Consider the following 19,395-nt stretch of genomic DNA (forward strand, 5'->3'; position numbering starts at 1 on the left):
ACAGTGCAACCGCTAGGCCTGAGGCTCGCCTGAAATTAGGCCTCAGGCACCAGTGTGATAACTTGGGTGAGCTGCGGCTAATTCTTGCACCTCAGAGGTAGCTCGCTTGCCCGTTTCGGGCCAGCAACTGCCCTAAGGTAAGTCCTGGGCGGGGGATGGGGAAACACAACAACGGGCCAATCGTGGGCTGGCAGTGGCCTTCAGGTAGGAAGAGGTGAAAAAATGGCATTGGGATCATCACAGCCCCATTGGACTCTGATTACCATAGATTCATGTGCCCCTCACCTGTTTTTAGTGGTAGCTCTAGCTGACTGGATCCAGGTCCACCCAAAAGCGGATGGGAACTTGACGGTAAATTGTGCTCCATATTGGTCCTGCTACCATCCTTTTTTAAAAGTGCAAACAGGGCAATAGGGCCCCCAAAATCGCTCCTTATGTCTCTTGCTCAACACTATTTGTTACCTCTAGACTTGACTACTCCAACTCACTCCTGGCCGGCCTTCCACATTCCACACTATGTAAACTTGAAGTCATCCAAAACCCAGCAGCCTGTGTAGGCCCGTCAAGGCTACCTGCGGCCCAAACACCCAAGGCCCCACCCCACTGCTGGCCAAGAATGGGGAAACACTCATCAAGGATACTGAGGCAGTCAGGGCCCGCTGGAAGGAGCACTTCGAAGATCTCCTCAATCGAGACTCTGCCTTTGACCCAAGTGTTCTCAACTCCATCCCGCAGCATGCTGCCCACCACCACCTCAGTAAAACCCCAACACTGCATGAGGTAGAAAAAGACAGAAGACAGATTAAAAACAACAAAGCTACGGGTTGCGGATGGAATCCCTGCTGAGGCACTGAAATATGCCAGAGGGGCACTGTTGGCGCGAATACATGACCTCATCTCTCTCATCTGGAGGGAGGAGAGCAAGAGCACGCCGGGAGATCTCAGAGATGCAGTGATCGTGACCATCTTTAAAAAAGGGACAAGTCCGAATGTGGCAACTACAGAGGAATCTCCTTGCTATCAGCCACTGGGAAAGTCATTGCTAGAGTCCTTCTCAACTGCCTTCTCCCTGTGGCCGAGGAGCTCCTCCTGGAGTCACAGTGCGGATTTCGTCCCCTACGGGGCAGAACGGACATGGTTTTTGCAGCGCGACAGCTGCAGGAAAAATGTAGGGAACAGCACCAGCCCTTATACATGGCCTTCTTCGACCTTACAACCGCGAGGGTCTGTGGAGCGTCCTCCTCTGTTTCAGGTGCCCTCAAAAGTTCGTCACCATCCTCCGCCTGCTCCAAGACGACATGCAGGCCGTGATCCTTACTAATGGATCCATCAAAGACCCAATCCACGTCCGAACTGGGGTCAAACAGGGCTGCGTCATCACCCCAACCCTCTTCTCAATTTTCCTCGCTGCCATGCTCCACCTCACAATCGACAAGCTCCCCGCTGAAGTGGAACTACAGAACCAGTGGGAACCTGTTCAACCTTCGTCATGTCCAGGCCAGGTCCAAGACCATCCCAACCTCTGTCGTTGAGCTACAGTATGCGCATATACTGAGGCTAAACTCCAGGACATCGTCGATGTATTTACTGAGGTATATGAAAGCATGGGCCTTACGCTAAACATTAGTAAGATAAAGGTCCTCCACCAGCCTGTCCTCGTCGCACAGCACTGCCCCCCAGTCATCAAGACCCATGGCGCGGCCCTGGACAACGTGGACCATTTCCCTAAACTCGGGAGCCTCCTATCAACAAGAACAGACATTGACGACGAGATCCAACACCGCTTCCAGTGCGCCAGTGCAGCCTTCGGCCACCTGAGGAAAAGAATGTTCGAAGACCAGGCCCTCAAAACTGCCACCAAGCTCATGGTCTACAGGGCTGTAGTAATACCCACCCTCCTGTATGGCTCAGCGACATGGACCATGTACAGTAGACATCTAAAGTTGCTGGAGAAATACCACCAACGATGTCTCCGCAAGATCCTACAAATCCCCTGGGAGGACAGACGCACCAACGTCAGCATCCTCGTCCAGGCTAACATCCCCAGCATTGAAGCACTGACCACACTTGATCAGCTCCGCTGGGCAGGCCACATAGTTCGCATGCCAGACACAAGACTCCCAAAGCAAGCGCTCTATTCAGAACCCCTTCACGGCAAACGAGCCAAAGAAGGGCAGCTGAAACATTACAAGGACAGCCTCAAAGCTTCCCTGATAATGTGCAACATCCCCACTGACACCTGGGAGTCCCTGGCCAAAGACCGCCCTAAGTGGAGAAAGTGCATCCGGGAGATCGCTGAGCACCTCATGTCTCGTAGTCGAGAGCATGCAGAAATCAAGCGCAGGCAGCGGAAAGCGCGTGCGGCAAACCAGTCCCACCCACCCATTCCCTCAACGACTGTTTGTCCCACCTGTGACAGAGTCTGTGGTTCTCTTATTGGACTGAACAGCCACCTAAGAACTCATGCTAAGAGTGGAAGCAAGTCTTCCTCGATTCCAAGGGACTGCCTATGATGATGATTTGTTACCTCTAGACTTGACTACTCCAACTCAATCCTGGCCGGCCTTGCACATTCCACACTATGTAAACTTGAAGTCATCCAAAACTCAGCAACCCGTGTACCTACCCGCACCAAATCAAGATCGCCCTATGCTTACTGACCTACATTGGCTTCCAGTTAAACAATGCCTCGATTTCAAAATTCTCATCCTCTGTTTACAAATCACTCCATGGCCTCGCCCTTCCCTATCTCTGTAATTTTTTTCAGCCTCACAATCCCACAAGATGGCTACCCTCTTCAAATTCTGGTCTTTTGAACATCCCTGATTATAACAGCTCAACCATCTGTGGCCGTGCCTTCAGCTACCTGGGCACTAAACGCTGGAACTCCCTCCCTCAACCTCTCCGCCTTTCTACCTCTCTTTCCTCCTTTAAGACGCTTGTTAAAACCTACCTCTTTAAACAAGCTTTTGATGATCTGCCTTAATTTCTTCTGTGGCTTGGTGTCAAATTTATCTGTTTGTTTATAACACAGTTGTGAAGCGCCTTGGGACATTTTACTACATTAAAGGCACTATATAAATAAAAGTTATTATTATTATTAATAAAGTTGTGCTCCAGATTTGTCTTATATTTTTGTATATGATAGTTCACTCTGTCACCTCCTATCAAGGCTGAAGAGCCCTGGTGTCTCCTCGTCACCCAATCCTATAATAATAGGTATCAGTCCTGTGCCTCATCTCTGCTCAGTCTCTTGGCCTGAATGTTTCCCCTGTGTCTTAGTTCATAGAAGTAGTTTAACAAATCTGCACTGCCGGTGGGGAGCTTTGCTCACCAGGAATCCATGGGGTAGAAATTGGGCCTTGTTGCACCCATTTTATGGGTGTAAAATGGGTGCTATGGCAGCCAATTCCAAGGACCAACATCCTGCGTACCAAGTTGTCTGACCCGATTTTGAGTCGTGCCATTTCTCAGGCACATGGAGAGGCCATCTAAAACAAGCATTAGGCCTCTTGCAAATGCCTTTGAGGAGCTTAACACCTCTTTTAGGACCTCTCTGGATAATTTAGCTGCCCTGAGTGGAACAGGCACCGACTGGGCCTGCTCCACTCAGGGTTTTCTGGCGTGGGTGCAGCCTAGCCAGCGCCCACCACCAAAAAAGCAATTAAAATGTAAACTCCACAGCACTCCAGTGGGCTGCTGGCAGCCTGCAATCAGCCCCCCTCCCATTGTCCTTATCCGCACCCCACCCCCCTACCCACCCCCCTCCCCCTCCGCCCCCGCCCGCAACCCAGGATTTCACCTAAGGAGTGAGGCAAGTGGGCAGAAATTGACCGGTTGACATTGGCCAAGCTGCCTCTGGAGGGTTGACAGTCGCCCTTAGCTCGCCCAAACAGTGTTATTGAGACCCAAGGCCCTTCTCAGGTGCACTGCACCTGCCTTCCCCATTTAAAAATCAGGGCCAAAGTATCTCCTGACTCTCCAAAGCCTATCCACCATCTACAAGGCACAAGTCAGGAGTGTGATAGAATACTCTCCACTTGCCTGGCTGAGTGCAGCTCCAACAATACTCAAGAAGCTCGACACCATCAAGGATAAAGCAACCTGCTTGATTAGCACCCCATCCACCACCTTAAACATTCACTTCCTCCACTACTGGTGGGCATTACAGTAACTTGCCATGCAAACCCGGGACCTCTACCACCTAGAAGGACAAGGGCAGCAGACACATGGGAACATCACCACCTCCACGTTCCCCTCCAAGTCACATACCATCCTGACTTGGAAGTATATTGCCATTCCTTCATCGTGGCTGGGTCAAAATCCTGGAATTCCCTCCCTAACAGCACTTTGGGAGTACTTTCACCATAAGGAATGCAGCGGTTCAAGAAGGCAGCTCACCACTATCTTCTCAAGGGTAATTAGGAATGGGCAATAAATACTGCCCTTGCCAGCGACACCCACACCCTATGAATGAATAAAAAAAAGCGATATCTCTAACCAGCAGCTCCAAAGCATAAAGAGGTCAAAAGTAACTTAGAAGTGCTGCTAACTACAGAAATCACCTGTAACACCCGTTAAGAGCGTATGTCATCCAGCAGCCGCTATTTTCACTTTAATGTACTTTCCTACAAAACTGACCTCTGCTACTTCCCTGCTTTTTGTCCTTTTGCAGGAGAGTGCTGTATTGCATTGAAGTCCTTGATTGGCAACACGCCTCAGAGGTTTGAGACGGGCCTGTCTCATCTGGGGGATGAGTCGGGATCTATCCGTGTGACGATGAGGGTCGTTGTTCCTGCTGAACGCAAACGAACTCGGGAGCGTCTGTATGGTGAGTTCTTCAGCGGTCCGACATCCCAGTGTTCCTGTGTCACTGCGGAAGTTCACCGCCATTCTGGTATTTCAGTGAAATGATACGATATGTCCATTCATCTCTTTTTTTAAGCTCTCAAAATTCCATGCATCATCTGCACATTAAACAATGATTAGATGGCTGAACTGCTTACAATGTTGTTCTGAAATATCCACTGTGTCCCTGGGAATGATGTCCCCTCTGAGCTTCCCTCCCTCTCTCTCCTTGCATGGAGATTTCCGGCCTCCACTTGGCACCTCCTTAGAACCATGAGGTTGCTGAGAATGGCAGCTCAGCCCATGGGGGATTGCAGGCATGAACCCAGTAGCGCTGCATGTTGGTACCCCAACAAAGTCACCCTCAGATGTCTTCTTACTTCCAAAAAAGAAAAGCCATCTCAGAAGTCCCTTGTGCCCAGTCGGATCCAAACAGATGACTATAATTGACAACGTTTTGTTTCACTCGAATTTTATGGAATAGAAAAGAAATGTAGAAGGTTATTCCAATACGTTTTCACAGCTCGAAGGAAGGCTATTTGCTAGCTTTGCAAGCTACTGATATTTCTTCTTTTCATTTGTAACAGAATGGATCAGTTCAGAAAGAGATGGGACCAGACCCCTAAAAGATAAAGCTGCATTGTCCAAACCAATGCAAGAATACGCTGGGTAAGCAGCTTGTTTTGTGGAATAAATATTGGAAACTCATCAAACTACCAGTGTTGCATCTTTTCCTTTAATATGCATGCATATTTTTATTTATCTCCTGACTCTGTAGATATTTTTTTTCCACCAATGTTCTCCCCATTCTCTGTTGAGGCACTGACTCAGGCTAGCTTACAGTTCCATGAGTGTTGCCACCCTCCAATACCTTGTCCAAGTGGTCCTTTTTCATGCGTGAGGCTGGACAGTAAATGTTGACCGGCTATTTTACCGTGTAACGCATCACGATTCATAGAATCATAGAAACGTACAGCACAGAAAAGGGCCATTCAGCCCATCGTATCCGTGCTGTCTCTATCAAAGAACAGTCGTGCTTAGTCCCACGTCCCCACTTTTGTCAGCGACCCTGTAAGTTCTTCATCCCCAAGAACCTGTCCAACTCCTTTTTAAAATTATTGATGGAATTAGCTTCCACCACCTTTTCAGGCCAAGAGTTCCAGGTCCAGACAACTTTCTGAGTGAAAGAATTCTCCCCATCTCCCCTCTAGATCTTTTGCCAATGATTTTAAATCTATGAGCTCTGGTTATTGACCCGCTCACCAGAGGGAATACTTTTTCCCTATTTACTCTATCAAAATCTCTCATCATCTTGAAAACCTCTATTAGGTCATCTCCTAACCGTCTCTGTTCCAAGGAGAACAGTTGTAACCATAACTGAAGTTCCTCAACCCTGGTAACCTTCTGGTAAACCTCCTCTGTAGAAACATCGAAACATAGAAAATAGGTGCAGGAGTAAGCCATTCAGCCCTTCGAGCCTGCACCGCCATTCAATAAGATCATGGCTGATCATTCACCTTAGTACCCCTTTCCCGCTTTCTCTCCATACCCCTTGATCCCTTTAGCTGTAAGGGCCATATCTAACTCCCTCTTGAATATATCCAATGAACTCGCATCAACAACTCTGTGCGGTAGGGAATTCCACAGGTTAACAACTCTCTGAGTGAAGAAGTTTCTCCTCATCTCAGTCCTAAATGGCTTACCCCTTATCCTTAGATTATGTCCCCTGGTTCTGGACTTCCTCAACATCGGGAACATTCTTCCTGCATCGAACGTGTCCAGTCCCGTCAGAATTTTATACTTTTCTGAGATCCCCTCTCATCCTTCTAAACTCCAGTGAATACAGGCCCAGTCGATCCAGTCTCTCCTCATATGTCAATCCTGCCATCCCGGGAATCAGTCTGGTGAACCTTCACTGCACTCCCTCAATAGCAAGAATGTCCTTCCTCAGATTAGGAGACCAAAACGGAACACAATATTCCAGGTAAGGCCTCACTACGGCCCTGTACAACTGCAGTAAGACTTCCCTGCTCCTGTACTCATATCCTCTAGCTATGAAGGCCAACATACCATTTGCCTTCTTCGCCTGCTGTACCTGCATGCCAACTTTCAATGACTGATGTACCATGACACCCAGGTCTCGTTGCACCTCCCCTTTTCCTAATCTGCCACCATTCAAATAATATTCTGCCTCCTTGTTTTTGCCACCAAAGTGGATAACCTTACATTATACTGCATCTGCCATGCGTTTGCCCACTCACCTAACCTATCCAAGTCACCCTGCAGCCTTTTAGCATCCTCCTCACAGCTCACACCGCCACCCAGCTTAGTGTCATCTGCAAACTTTGAGAAACTACACTCAATTCCCAAATCATTAATGTATATTGCAAATAGCTGGCGTCCCAGCACTGAGCCCTGCGGCACCCCACTAGTCACTGCCTGCCATTCTGAAAAGGACCTGTTTATCCCGACTCTCTGCTTCCTGTCTGCCAACCAGTTCTCTATCCACGTCAATACACTACCCCCAATATCATGTGCTTTAATTTTGCACACCAATCTCTTGTGTGGGACCTTATCAAAAGCCTTTTGAAGGTCCAAATGCACCACATCCACTGGTTCTCCCTTGTCCACTTTGCCAGTTACATCCTCAAAAAATTCTAGAAGATCTGTCAAGCAGGATTTCCCTTTCATAAATCCATGCTGACTTGGACCGATCCCGTAACTGCTTTCCAAATGTGCTGCTATTTCATCTTTAATAATTGATTCCAACATTTTTCCCACTACTGATGTCAGGCTGTACCCTTTCTAAGGCCTTTACATCTTTCCTGGTATGTGCCCAGAATTGTTCACAATACTCCAGCTGAGGTCTAACCAATAATTTCTAAAGTTTAAACATGATCTCTTTGCTTTTATTTTCTATTCCTCTATTTATAAACCCAAGTTACTCACATGCTTCTTAACCATCTTATCAACCTGCCACCTTTAAGGATTTATGTATATCGACACCAAGGTCTCTCTGCTCAGCTACACATTTCAAAATCGTGCCACTTGAGCCCAATTTTTCCCTCAACAGATGTCCATACTGATGCACTTTAGGAACAGAAGCCCTGATACTAAGATAAAAAGGAAGAAAACTCCCAAATGCTGGAGCTCTTAACTAAACACAGAAAATATTGGAAATGCATTTGATAAATGGAGAAGGTTAACATTTCAGCTGTAACCCTGTAATTATATAGCTCCATCTAATGGACTACTCCTCCACCTAGTGGACTACTGTGGGAATGCAGCCATTGCTGTAACTACCATAATGGCATCAGGTGACAGATTACCTGACAAGTTCCTGTGTTAAGAGCCATATTGTAAAGTCTGTGTGTTGTGATGGTGTAGCAAATGTACCACAAACCTTTCATAGGAACATAGGAATTGCTAGACTATTAAAGACATAAGGTCTATCTAGTCTGCCTTCTACCATCCTGGTAGTCGCATGATGCGACGATAATGGAGTTGTTGACTAATGATGAAAAGCAATCTTAGGCTACAACAGCTTCAGACATGAGGTGAGGAAAACCCCAGTGGTGGAGAGCTTTGGGAACAATAGGATCAAACGCACCTCCTCCCAAGATTGCTATATCTACCGCATGTCATGTCTCAAATTCTTCATTTACTTTATCCCAAACTATTATTTTCTGAAAGAAATCTATTTGCATTTAAATGAATGCTATCTGCTTCCACTGCCTGCTGAGGGAGCAGGTGGTACTGATGTCGCTGTTTTGTGATGTAAAACTTCAGTGACCATGAATAACATCTAATTGTCATTTTTCAATTTCACTTTTGGCCCTCACAACTGAAGACTTTCCCAGTGTCTATTCCAAATTGTCACTTACCTTATAAAACAGACAAATGATACCCAAAACATTAACCTATTTTTCTCCTTCAGATGCTGAAGGACCTATTGTGCATTTACAGCCATTTCTGTTTTTATACCAGCTGTTAAACTAGCCCTTCCATGGTGTTTTGAAGACCCTTTAACCTGCATGGTCAATAACGCCATAGTCTGTCAAAGGAGCATTATCATTGAATGCTCTTTTGTGTTTCTGAAGGGAAAGGAAATTGAAGAGCAGTGCATCACAAGTGTCACTCTGACCTGTATTTGTTAACAAATGATAATGGGTATGCTAAAGACATTTGAATGAAGGTGATGCCTTTTAAGAACAAGAAACATAAACTGTGCAGAAACTTGTGAAACAAACCAAGGATTAAGAAGATCAGGTTTTTTGTCCTGCACTATCTCCTATCTGATGTGCCTCATGCAAGTTTCGCCATTAGAAGGAGGCACTGGACAGAGAAAGGAAGAAAGCAAAGGTAACAGTGACTTGCCCCAGGTCATTATTGCACATTTCAATGCCCAATAAAAGACTGGACTTGGCAGAGATCTGGTGTGGGTGAGGGCAAAGTGATTTGCGAAAAAACCCTTCAAAAAAAAAAGTGATTTTCGCATCTTTTATTCCTTCACCTCTTCTGAAGCTGGTGACTCATTCTGGGCATAGTTTCACAGCTGCCAGCAACCCTCTTATACAATCTGGATACCACATGGCAAAACAGCTATTCTTTATGTGACATTCAGATGGTGAGCATCTGCAGGCCATTTGACGATGGGGCCAACTTCAGCCAAGCCCAATTCAATCCTTTGCCCAATATTCCCACATGCACACTTCCAGTATGGATTAGGGGCGGGAATTCCAGCTGTTTATTTCTCTCTCTTTCCTACCGCAGAGACAACCAGGCTATTTATAGTAGGTTTACTGCCACTCAGCTGTTATCAAGCAACTAAGTAAGTTCAAGGGATTAAAGTGAACTTCTACACTGAATCAGATGGGAGCCTATGGGAGAATCCCGAGGGACTGAAAACTCATGAGGGAGTGAGAAGATTTTTGGCAAGAAATTAAAATAGTTTGAATTGGGAAAAGTTACTCCAAAAAGCATTTTTGTTTTTAAATGTAAAGAAGACCACAGTACAAAACTAGCAGCAAAAATTGGTTGCATTTGAGACATCGAGCCCCAAGTTGTTTTTTTTTAATTCATTCACGGGTAGAGGCCAGCATTTATTGCCCATCCCTAGTTGCCCTTGAGAAGTGAGGAATGGCATGGGGTTTGGTAACAATTTGTTCATGGCTTTGATCTTCTCTTCACAGAGGCAGTGGGAAGAAATGTGCTCAAAGCTCAGCTTTCTCCGAAGTCGTCAGCGCGATGTTTTCCAATTGGCCTGATGATGGCACTCATCTTGGGACGGCTGCCACAGGAATTAAAGGGAAGGGAAGTGACGAGGCTGTTCAGCCAAGGTACGTCAATCATCATCACGTCGGAGATTGTGTTGAAAGGGATCTCTTACGTTCTCACCTCTTTTCTTCTCCTTGTTTTTAGCTTATTATGTATAATAAAACCACTCAGCCTGTAGATTTTTGGAGTCTAGGGGAATCAAGGGATATGCAGATTGGTGTGGGAAAGTGGAGTTGAGATCAATGATCAGCCATGATCTTGTTGAATGGCGGAGCAGGCTCGAGGGGCCGTGTGGCCTACTCCTGCTCCTATTTCTTATGATCTTATGTTCTTCTCCTATATTATTACTTAAAACCTAGAATGCTGGCGGAAGGGATGGCGCAGGGGATGAGCACCCTGTCCTTTCACCTCTGGCAGCTGGGACCAAATGCAGCACAGAATAAAGGAATCTTTATGCTGCCTGCAAGAATTTTGTGTGGAATGGGTTCGGGCAGTCTCAACCCACTTCCTGATTGGCATGAGTTCATAGTACTGAAAAATGTAGAGGAACAAAGGGACCTTGGAGTGCAGGTCTACAGATCCCTGATGGTAGCAGGCCAGATAGATAAGGTGGTTAAGAAGGCATATGGAATACTTGCCTTTATTTGTCGAGGCATGGAATACAAGAGCAAGGACATTATGCTTGAACTGTATAAAACACTGGTTAGGCCGCAGCTGGAGTACTGTGGGCAGTTCTGGTCACCACATTACAGGAAAGATGTGATTGCACTGGAAAGGGTGCAGAGGAGATTTACAAGAATGTTGCCTGGACTGAAGAATTTTGGCTATGGGGCAAGATTGGAGATGCTGGGTCTGTTTTCTTTTGAACAGAGGAGGCTGAAGTGAGACCTGATTGAAGTGTATAAAATTATGAGGGGCCTGGATAGAGTGGATAGGAAGGATGTGTTTTCCTTGGTAGAGGAGTCAACAACCAGAGGGCATAGATTTAAAGTAATTGGGGGGAGATATAGAGGAGGTATGAGAGGAAATGTCTTTACCCAGAAGGTGGTGGGAGTCTGGAACTCACTGCCTGAAAGGGTGGTAGACGCAGAAACCCTCACCACATTTTAAAAGTACTTGGATGTGCACTTGAAGTGTTATAGCCTATAGGGTTATGGACCAAGAGCTGGAAAGTGGGATTAGGCTGGATAGCTCTTGGTCGGCCGGCGTGGACACGATGGGCCAAAATGGCCTCCTTCTGTGCTGTAAACTTTTATTCTATGATTCTATGATCAGAGCTAAGGTATGTTGTCGGAGCAGAGTGAAGTGACCTTTACTGCACTCAATCTGACCTGAGTGCTTGTTGATGTGGGCTACCTGAAGTGGAAAGTGTTCCATTATCCAATACTGACATTCCCCCACCTCAGTGAGCACTAAAATGACATTTAAAAAAAAGGTTAAAAGGTGGAACAATGATCTGAAATAATCACAAGGACTGCTTTGTGTTACCCTTCGTGTTCTTCCATAGGCCCTGTGCTCATCAGAGGAGAGAGGGGAGTGAATAAAAAGAAGGAAAAAACTGGACTCATTTGATAACTGTCTGGAAACAATTCTGAAGAGGACTCCTTGTTTTAGCTTATTATGTATAATGAAACCACTCAGCATGTAGCCACAGAAGGTCAATCCCTAATCCCGTGTTATACTAATACTGAATTGCAGAACCAGCATTGAGCACTGGTTGGAGGACCTTTATACGGCACACCTCCGACATAACTAAACAAGTCTTTGAAAACATTTACAATTTCATTAAAACAAACTTTCCTGCATTTGTTTGCTGTGTTGCTACACATAGTGATTACAGGAATCTATCCTCTCAGGGTCCAGCGTAGACACCCTGCCAATGTCAGATCAATAAAACCACTTAAAAAAAACGATTAGAATTACATTTTTTAATCCATTCAATTTTCTTCCCCCTCTCTGAAGGTGCTGGCTTGTGTTATGGTATGGTGGGGTATGGCATGGTTGGGGTAGGGGGATACAGGCTAAAAATTAGAGCCGGACCTTTCAGGAGTGAAATTAGGAAACACTTCTACACACAAAGGGTGGTAGAAGTTTGGAACTCTCATCCGCAAATGGCAATTGATGCTAGATCAATTGTTAATTTTAAATCTGAGATTGATAAATTTTTGTTAACCAAAGGTATTAAGGGATATGGGGCAAAGGCGGGTCTATGGAGTTAGGTCGCAGATTAGCCATGATTTCATTGAATGGCAGAACAGGCTCGAGGGGCTGAATGGCCTAATCCTGCTCCTATGTTCCTACGGTGCCATTCAGTGACCTATCCAACCATCCATCCCTCATGTAGCAGTCTCGCCCAGTCAGTAAGCTATCCGGCTATTTGACCATATAGCGTATCCTTGACATCCACAAGCACTTTCTACCAAAAGTAATCAAAGGTGGGAATCCTGGCTGATCTTATTTTCCCCTCCAAGTTCAGGGTGATCGAGGAGAATTGCAATAGCTCTACAACTCCCCTGGCTGTGATAGGCTAACTCTGCTGAGACCAAGCTTAGGAAGTGGAAAATTCCTGTTACGTATATCTCATTGCAACACGAGACAGAGCATTTTGACAACTGAGGCAGCAGAAGCAAAGCTTTTCTTTCTCCATATAATTTTATGATGCACCCTGTCAGGAATTGGTTTCATGTAGACTAAATGAATATTTCCCAATAATTGCAAGTAAATGCAGTGAGGGTCATGCTCTGCTATGTAGTTATATACATTAGGATGAGGGGTGCTTGGTGACGGGGCTGGGCCATCCCTGGTCAGGATGTAGTGGGGCCTTCAGGGAGGAGTTGAGTTGTGGCAATAGCTTACAGCAGCAGCAAATCTTTGTTGGTACAGTGCATTGCAAGAAATGTGTCCTCTGCAAGTTGCCTTGGGACCTGGTCTGGTTATGGGGCATTGGGAAGGGAGTAGTTGTTCAGACAGAGTCTAGACATCTGGGCAGTATTTTTGGATTGGTACGCAGCAGAGCTTTCCACTGGTACTCATTGAAAATGGGTGTTGATTATGAGAATCCCTCTTTAGACAGCTCTAGCAGACATAGATCCTCTTTCACTTACTCAAAACTATCTGGAACTGAGGATAAATGATAAACTTGCACTTCTTGAAGACTGTGCACTGCATCTGAATCATACCTTTATTATTTTGTTTTCAGGATGAAACAAAGTAATACAGCGGAAGACGATTCCCACTCGAACAGCTATAACAACCCAGCCTATTTTGTACTTGAAGGACTCCCTTACTCCCAGCCTGGAACAGGCAGTCAGGAAAATGCAGGGATTCCAGTATCAAAAACTATCCCTAGGAATAAGCCACAACCTCTTCCTCCAACAGTGGTGGAAAAGCCAAGGGACCCCTCCTTCCGACACTTAAACAATGAAGGCGGGTCCTCAGAGCATGAAGGTCCACGTGGCTCTTACGATCAACCCCAGCACATTTTCCCCAAAGTGATGGAAGTTGAAATGCAGAACAACCCTCTCTATGCCAGTTCTGCAGATGTATGGGGTAAAGCTCACCAGGCTGTACCAGCCAAAGGCAGCCAAGAGTGGCACAAGAATGCAACGTCAACCAGAGAGCCCCCAGAATTCAAAGCCCGTACCACAGCACCAAGAAGCTTCTCCAGGCCTCAGGTGGTGGGGAAAAGTGGGCCTCAGGCTTCATTGATCAATGAGGTCAGAGACAAAATCAATGAAAGGAAGCCCGAAGACCAATCTTTGTCTAACCTCCACGTGGGAAAATCTTTGAGCGATAAGGACCGCCAGACCAACAGATACGAGCTCCCGTTTCCTGTTCGGGAACGGCCAACAAAAAGTCCCCGGTTACCAGCTAGAAACAAAGCACCTGAAGTTCAGCCTCGGTCTACACGGATGGAGTACGGGCATCAGAATGTGCCTCCACCACTGCCGGTCAAGAGCAGAACAGTCGAAACTGGGGTATGGCATGGAGTGAAAAATAAACAAGAGCATTCTGATATAACTTGATTGAGTTTTTTGATGAGGTAACAGAAAGGCCTGTTGAGGGCAATGCAGTTGATGTGGATTTCCAGAAGGCCTTTAATAAAGTGCCACATAATAGCCTTGCCAGCAAAGTTGAAGCCCATGGAATAAAAGGGACAGTGGCAGCATGAATACAGAATTGGCTAAGTGGTAGGAAACAGACAGTAGTGATGAACGGTTGTTTATCAGACTGGAGGAAGGTATAGAGTGGTGTTCCCCAGGGGTTGGTACTAGGACCACTGCTTTTTTTGATATATATTAATGACTCAGACTTGGGTGTACAGGGCACAGTTTCAAAATCTGCAGGTGACACAAAACTTAGAAGTATAGTGAACAGTGAGGAGGAGAGTGATAGACTTCAAGAGGACATAGACTGGTTGGTGGAATGGGCGGACATGTGGTAGATAAAATTTAATACAGAAAAGTGAAAACTGATACATTTTGGTAGGAAGAACAAGCAGAGGCAATATAAACTAAAGGGTACCGTTCTAATGAGGGTGCATGAACAGGGAGACCTGAGGGTATATGTGCACAAATCATTGAAGGTGGTAGGGCAGGTTGAGAAAGCAGTTAAAAAAGGGACCCTGGGCTTCATAAATAGAGGTATATAGTACAAAAGTAAGGAAGTTATGATAAACCATTATAAAACATGGGTTTGGCCTCAACTGGAGAATTGTGTCCAATTCTGGGCACCACACCTTAGGAAGGCCTTAGAAAGGGTACAGAAAAGATTTACAAGAATGGTTCCAAGGATGAGGGCCTTCAGTTAAGTGGCTAAACTGGAGAAGCTGGGGTTGTTCTCCTTAAAGCAGAGAAGGTTGAGAGGAGATTTAATAGAGGTGTTCAAAATCATGAGGGGTCTAGACAGATTAGATAGAGAGAAACTGTTGCCATTGATGGAAGGGTCGAGAACCAGAGGACACAGATTTAAGGTGATTGGCAGAAGAACCAAAGGCGACATGAGGAAAAACGTTTTTATACAGCGAGTGGTTAGGATCTGGAATTCACTGCCTGAAAGGGTGGTGGAGGCAGATTCAATTATGGCTTTTAAAAGGGAATTGGAGAAGTACCTGGAGGGTTATGGAAAAAGGGCAGGGGAGGGGGACTAACAAGTGCTCTTGCAGAGAGCCAGTATGGGCTCGACGGGCTGAATGACCTCCTTCTGTGCTGTAACCATTCTATGATTCTCTCTGATAACCCACTAAATAATCACATCTCTGTTTCATCCACAACTGTGTCATTTAAGAATTTATATCTATAACGCAAATGAAAACCAGCTCCCCCAAATATCTTAGTGGATAAATGCATTGCACACTATGGTACTAAGCCACACAGACCAAATGATTTGAGGTTTGTTCCCCAATATGTGATGAGATGGATGATCTCAACAAGATAGCTGTTAGGACACAATAATTGCACTCAGTGACCCTGGGCTAGGGAGGGGAAGGTCAGTCAGGTTTCTCATTCCTGATCATTGCACATGATTCCTGCTGCAGAATCTGTATGAACAAACATTGGAAAAAGTGTGTGTTTGTGTATCTGACAGATTATTCTAAATGTTAATCATCCTTTGCATAATGACATGTTTTTCTAATTTGTGTTTTAAATTTACTTTTTGCAAATTTAACTTTGTGGCGTTTACCTTAGTATTCTATTTAAACTCAGGTGTCAGCCGTGGCTCAGTATGTAGCACTCTCGCCTCTGAGTTAGTAGGTTGTGGGTTCAAGTCCCACTCCAGAGACTTGAGCACAAAATCCAGGCTAATACTCCAGTGCAGGACTGAGGGGAGTGCTGCATTGTCGGAGGTAGATTCATTAAGCCGAGGCCCCATCTGCTCTCTCAGGTGGACACAAAAGATCCCATGGGACTATTTTGAAGAAGAGTAGGGGAGTTCTCTCCAGTGTCCTGGGCAATATTTATCCCTCAATCAACATCACTAAATCAGATTGTCTGGTCATTATCACAACCTCTGTGTGCTCATTGGTTACTGCATTTCCTACATTACAACAGTGACTCTACTTCAAAGTTCTTTATTGGCTATAAAGTGCTCTGAGACATCCTGAGGTTATAACAGGCATTATTTCTTTATTACTTTACTTTGAAAAAAGAAAGACTTGGATTTATATATACTAGAAGTGTGGTAACCAAAATTATATACAGTACTCGAAGTATGGTCTGACAGTGCATTATAAAGCCTCTTCCTAACTGCTGGAGTCATACTCCAAAAGCTATCCCAGATATTTATAAATGCAAAAAAAGGTGAAGTAATAGATAAAAATGATAATTTTCCTCCATCTTCTCTATCTCTTTAGACCTTTGACAATCGTAGCAGCTCTGGCATCATCTCTGAGTTTCTAAAGCACTTAGGCATGGAAATATATGAAGCCGGTCTGTTTGAGAATGGATGGGATAACATGGAATACTGGAGGTAACTACAGCAAAAACACACAAAAAAATAATAACTTATTTTTATATAGCGCCTTTAACGTAGTAAAATGCCCTAAGGCGCTTTACAGCAGTGTTAACAAGACAAAACAGATACATTTGACACCGAGCCACAAAAGAAGAAATTAAGACAGATGACCAAAAGCTTGGGCAAAGAGGTAGGTTTTAAGGAGCATCTTAAAGGAGGAAAGAGAGGTAGAGAGGCGGAGAGGTTCAGGGAGGGAGTTCCAGAGCTTGGGGCCCAGGCAGCTGAAGGCACGGCCACCGATGGTTGAGCAGTTATAATGAGGGATGTTCAATATCAAGTTGATGCTCGTAACTGCCTGTGTAACAGTCTTGACACAGGTGAAGACAACTGGATGTTACGTTGCTGAGTATTCTAAAGCAGTAGGGGGCGGAGGGTGGGGTGGTGGGGTGGGGTGGGGGAGGCAACCTTATTGTTTGCGTATTCTCCTATTATTCCAACCCAGTACAGATTAGTGGGATAAGAGGCTCCTTGATGTGCCACATGAAACAAATTGAGTTCAACTCAGTTCCAATAGGTATCCATAGCATGAAACTGTCCATAATTCAGCACAAGTTGACACTAAATTAGCAAATTGGTTAACATACTGACCTTTCACCTCGGGGTTCAATTCCACCCCAGGCGAACGGCCTCTTCCAGTGGGGATGTGGGCAATTGTTCATACCCCCCCCTTGCCCCGCACCCACCCCCCTCCACCATGACTGCAGCAGTCTGTGAGCGTTCCCAGGCTATCCCAAGAATTTTTCCCAATGCACCCCTCGTATGTCCAACAACAGTTCCCACACCTGCTGAGAGCAGGCGTGGGTCTCATTGTGGGCCTAAAACAGGCCTACAGATGTAGATCTGCAAAAAGATCAAATTCCGTTCTGTTGCTGGCCGACAGTTTCCAGCAGGGCATTTTCAGCCCAATAAGGATCTGAGCTCACTTTTCCTCTCCCCCCACCCCCAATCCCACCAACCCCGCAGAACAGATGGTTTCTGCTCCGAGTGTTCGACTCTGCAGTGGGGTCTGCATCTTGTGCTGTGCCTCTGCAGACATGCTTTTCCTGATGCTGATTATTCAGCTAAACACATCTTCGCCAAATCTGCAAGAGCTGTGTGAGAAGTCAAAGATTGTGCAGGGGTTTGATTTGATGAAATTGCCTGAGTAATATGATTGCTGTAATGGTCATAACTGTACAGAAAATAGCTACTGATGGAGCCCGATGCCTTTTTTTTTCCTTCTCTGGTTCAGCGACATCACTGAAGATGATTTGCTGGAAGCCGGTGTCATCGACGCCACTCACAGGAAGATTCTTCTGGAAATTAGCTCTCAAAATAAGCCTTGAAGAATACCCCAACACCAAACGAAAAGGTCCGCAGGTTATGAAATACGGGCCCTATTTTTGCAACTCATTTCGGAAACGATTCTCACCCGGAGAAGAAATGTTGTGTGACGTATCTTATCAAATCAAAGCATATCCTGTTGGTTCTTTTGACCTGTTCGGAAGAAACGGTGGGGATAAAATTCAATTGAGTTTCCGGCATAACTCCCAATAGGAGACTTGCCGAACACCCGGAAAAATGGCAGAGACCTAGTTGTGCCAGGTCTCCGACCCTTGTCCGGAACTTTCCTTTTTGTCTTGTAAGAGGCAGAATCTCTGCCTGCCCTTTACAAGACAAGTGATAACTCGGGGCCGGGGCCAGGACCAGGGGCAGGGATTCCCTAAGCTGGGAGTTCCCACTTCGGAGACTGGGGGTGAACCCATTGTGGTAGTGGTGGCCGACCATGCCATGTGAATAGAGTAGAGTAGAGGCACATCGTCCTCCATGAGGGCATCAGCGATCTCCACAGCTGAGATACAAGACAGGCAAGTGACCAGGAATCCTAAAGACATTAAGGCCTAGAAATTCAGCCGCTAAACAGGCACCTAAGCGTCCAAAATGCAGGCGAGAAACCCACATGAATTATAAGCCAGAAGTGTGTCACCCACCATATTAGTGTGGTCAAAAAATGAATGACCATGGTCCATGCCTGAAAGAGACCCTTTGCATATGAAAATAAAGAGCCTAATGCCTATTTGAGGCTCCCTGTTCAAAATCGGAGTGCCCTGAACGCAGCCGGCACTGGGCCAGCTGCATTCAGGAAAACCTGGTCTGTATGCGACCTACCCAGCAGTATTTAAAGGGACCACTGCTGGCTGCTACCAGAAAGATACACATTTCTAAAATCTACATGTGGAGCTTGGACGAGCAGAAGTGAGGAAATTCGACTTACGCCCATTTTTATGCCGTGCCCGAGTTTCCTCAGTCTTTCGTGTCGTCTCCACAAAATCTCCACCAATATTCTCTGCCGCTCATTAATATAGCACCACCCAGATGTGAAAGAGAAATTCACGTGGATTTCCTGCACTTATGCCAGTTCTGTATGGGCTATAAATTTTTGCCTAAAAGGTTAGTCGCTGCAGAAACCAAAGTCATATTTCTGGTGTTTTGTGATGATTTTTTAAAAAATTCTCATCACTGAGGCCTGCACTGTATTCTCTTTATCTTTGAATGCATTTTTATGGCATCAGAATGAGTTACATGAAAACTTGGAAAGCTTCCGTGATTGCCTTTTCTTTAACATGCTGTAGCGAATGTGCATAAATGATGGTTTGTTGGCTTCAAACGTTAATTTTCATATATAAAGTGTAACTTAACAAAGGAATATGGTGTAAGTTTAGTGCTTTCCTTGGACTCCAATTATTTACGCTATTTTTCTCTTGTTTTATGCCGGTT

General features: G+C 45.5%; 1 protein-coding gene across 1 annotated transcript in view; it reads left to right on the top strand.

Moving 5' to 3' along the window:
• LOC139266104 (phosphatidylinositol 3,4,5-trisphosphate 5-phosphatase 2-like) overlaps positions 1 to 19,271 on the top strand; it is a 120,505-nt gene extending 101,234 nt beyond the window's left edge. The window contains exons 24-29 of the mRNA XM_070883952.1: positions 4,676 to 4,831; positions 5,436 to 5,517; positions 10,041 to 10,187; positions 13,325 to 14,102; positions 16,478 to 16,593; positions 17,870 to 19,271. Coding sequence (XP_070740053.1) covers positions 4,676 to 4,831; positions 5,436 to 5,517; positions 10,041 to 10,187; positions 13,325 to 14,102; positions 16,478 to 16,593; positions 17,870 to 17,963 — 1,373 coding nt within the window. The 3' untranslated portion in view covers positions 17,964 to 19,271. The remainder of the gene's footprint in view (positions 1 to 4,675; positions 4,832 to 5,435; positions 5,518 to 10,040; positions 10,188 to 13,324; positions 14,103 to 16,477; positions 16,594 to 17,869) is intronic.
• The last annotated feature ends 124 nt before the right edge of the window (positions 19,272 to 19,395 follow it).

The sequence above is a fragment of the Pristiophorus japonicus genome, chromosome 6 (genome assembly GCF_044704955.1).
Source record: "Pristiophorus japonicus isolate sPriJap1 chromosome 6, sPriJap1.hap1, whole genome shotgun sequence".
NCBI lineage: Eukaryota > Metazoa > Chordata > Chondrichthyes > Pristiophoridae > Pristiophorus > Pristiophorus japonicus.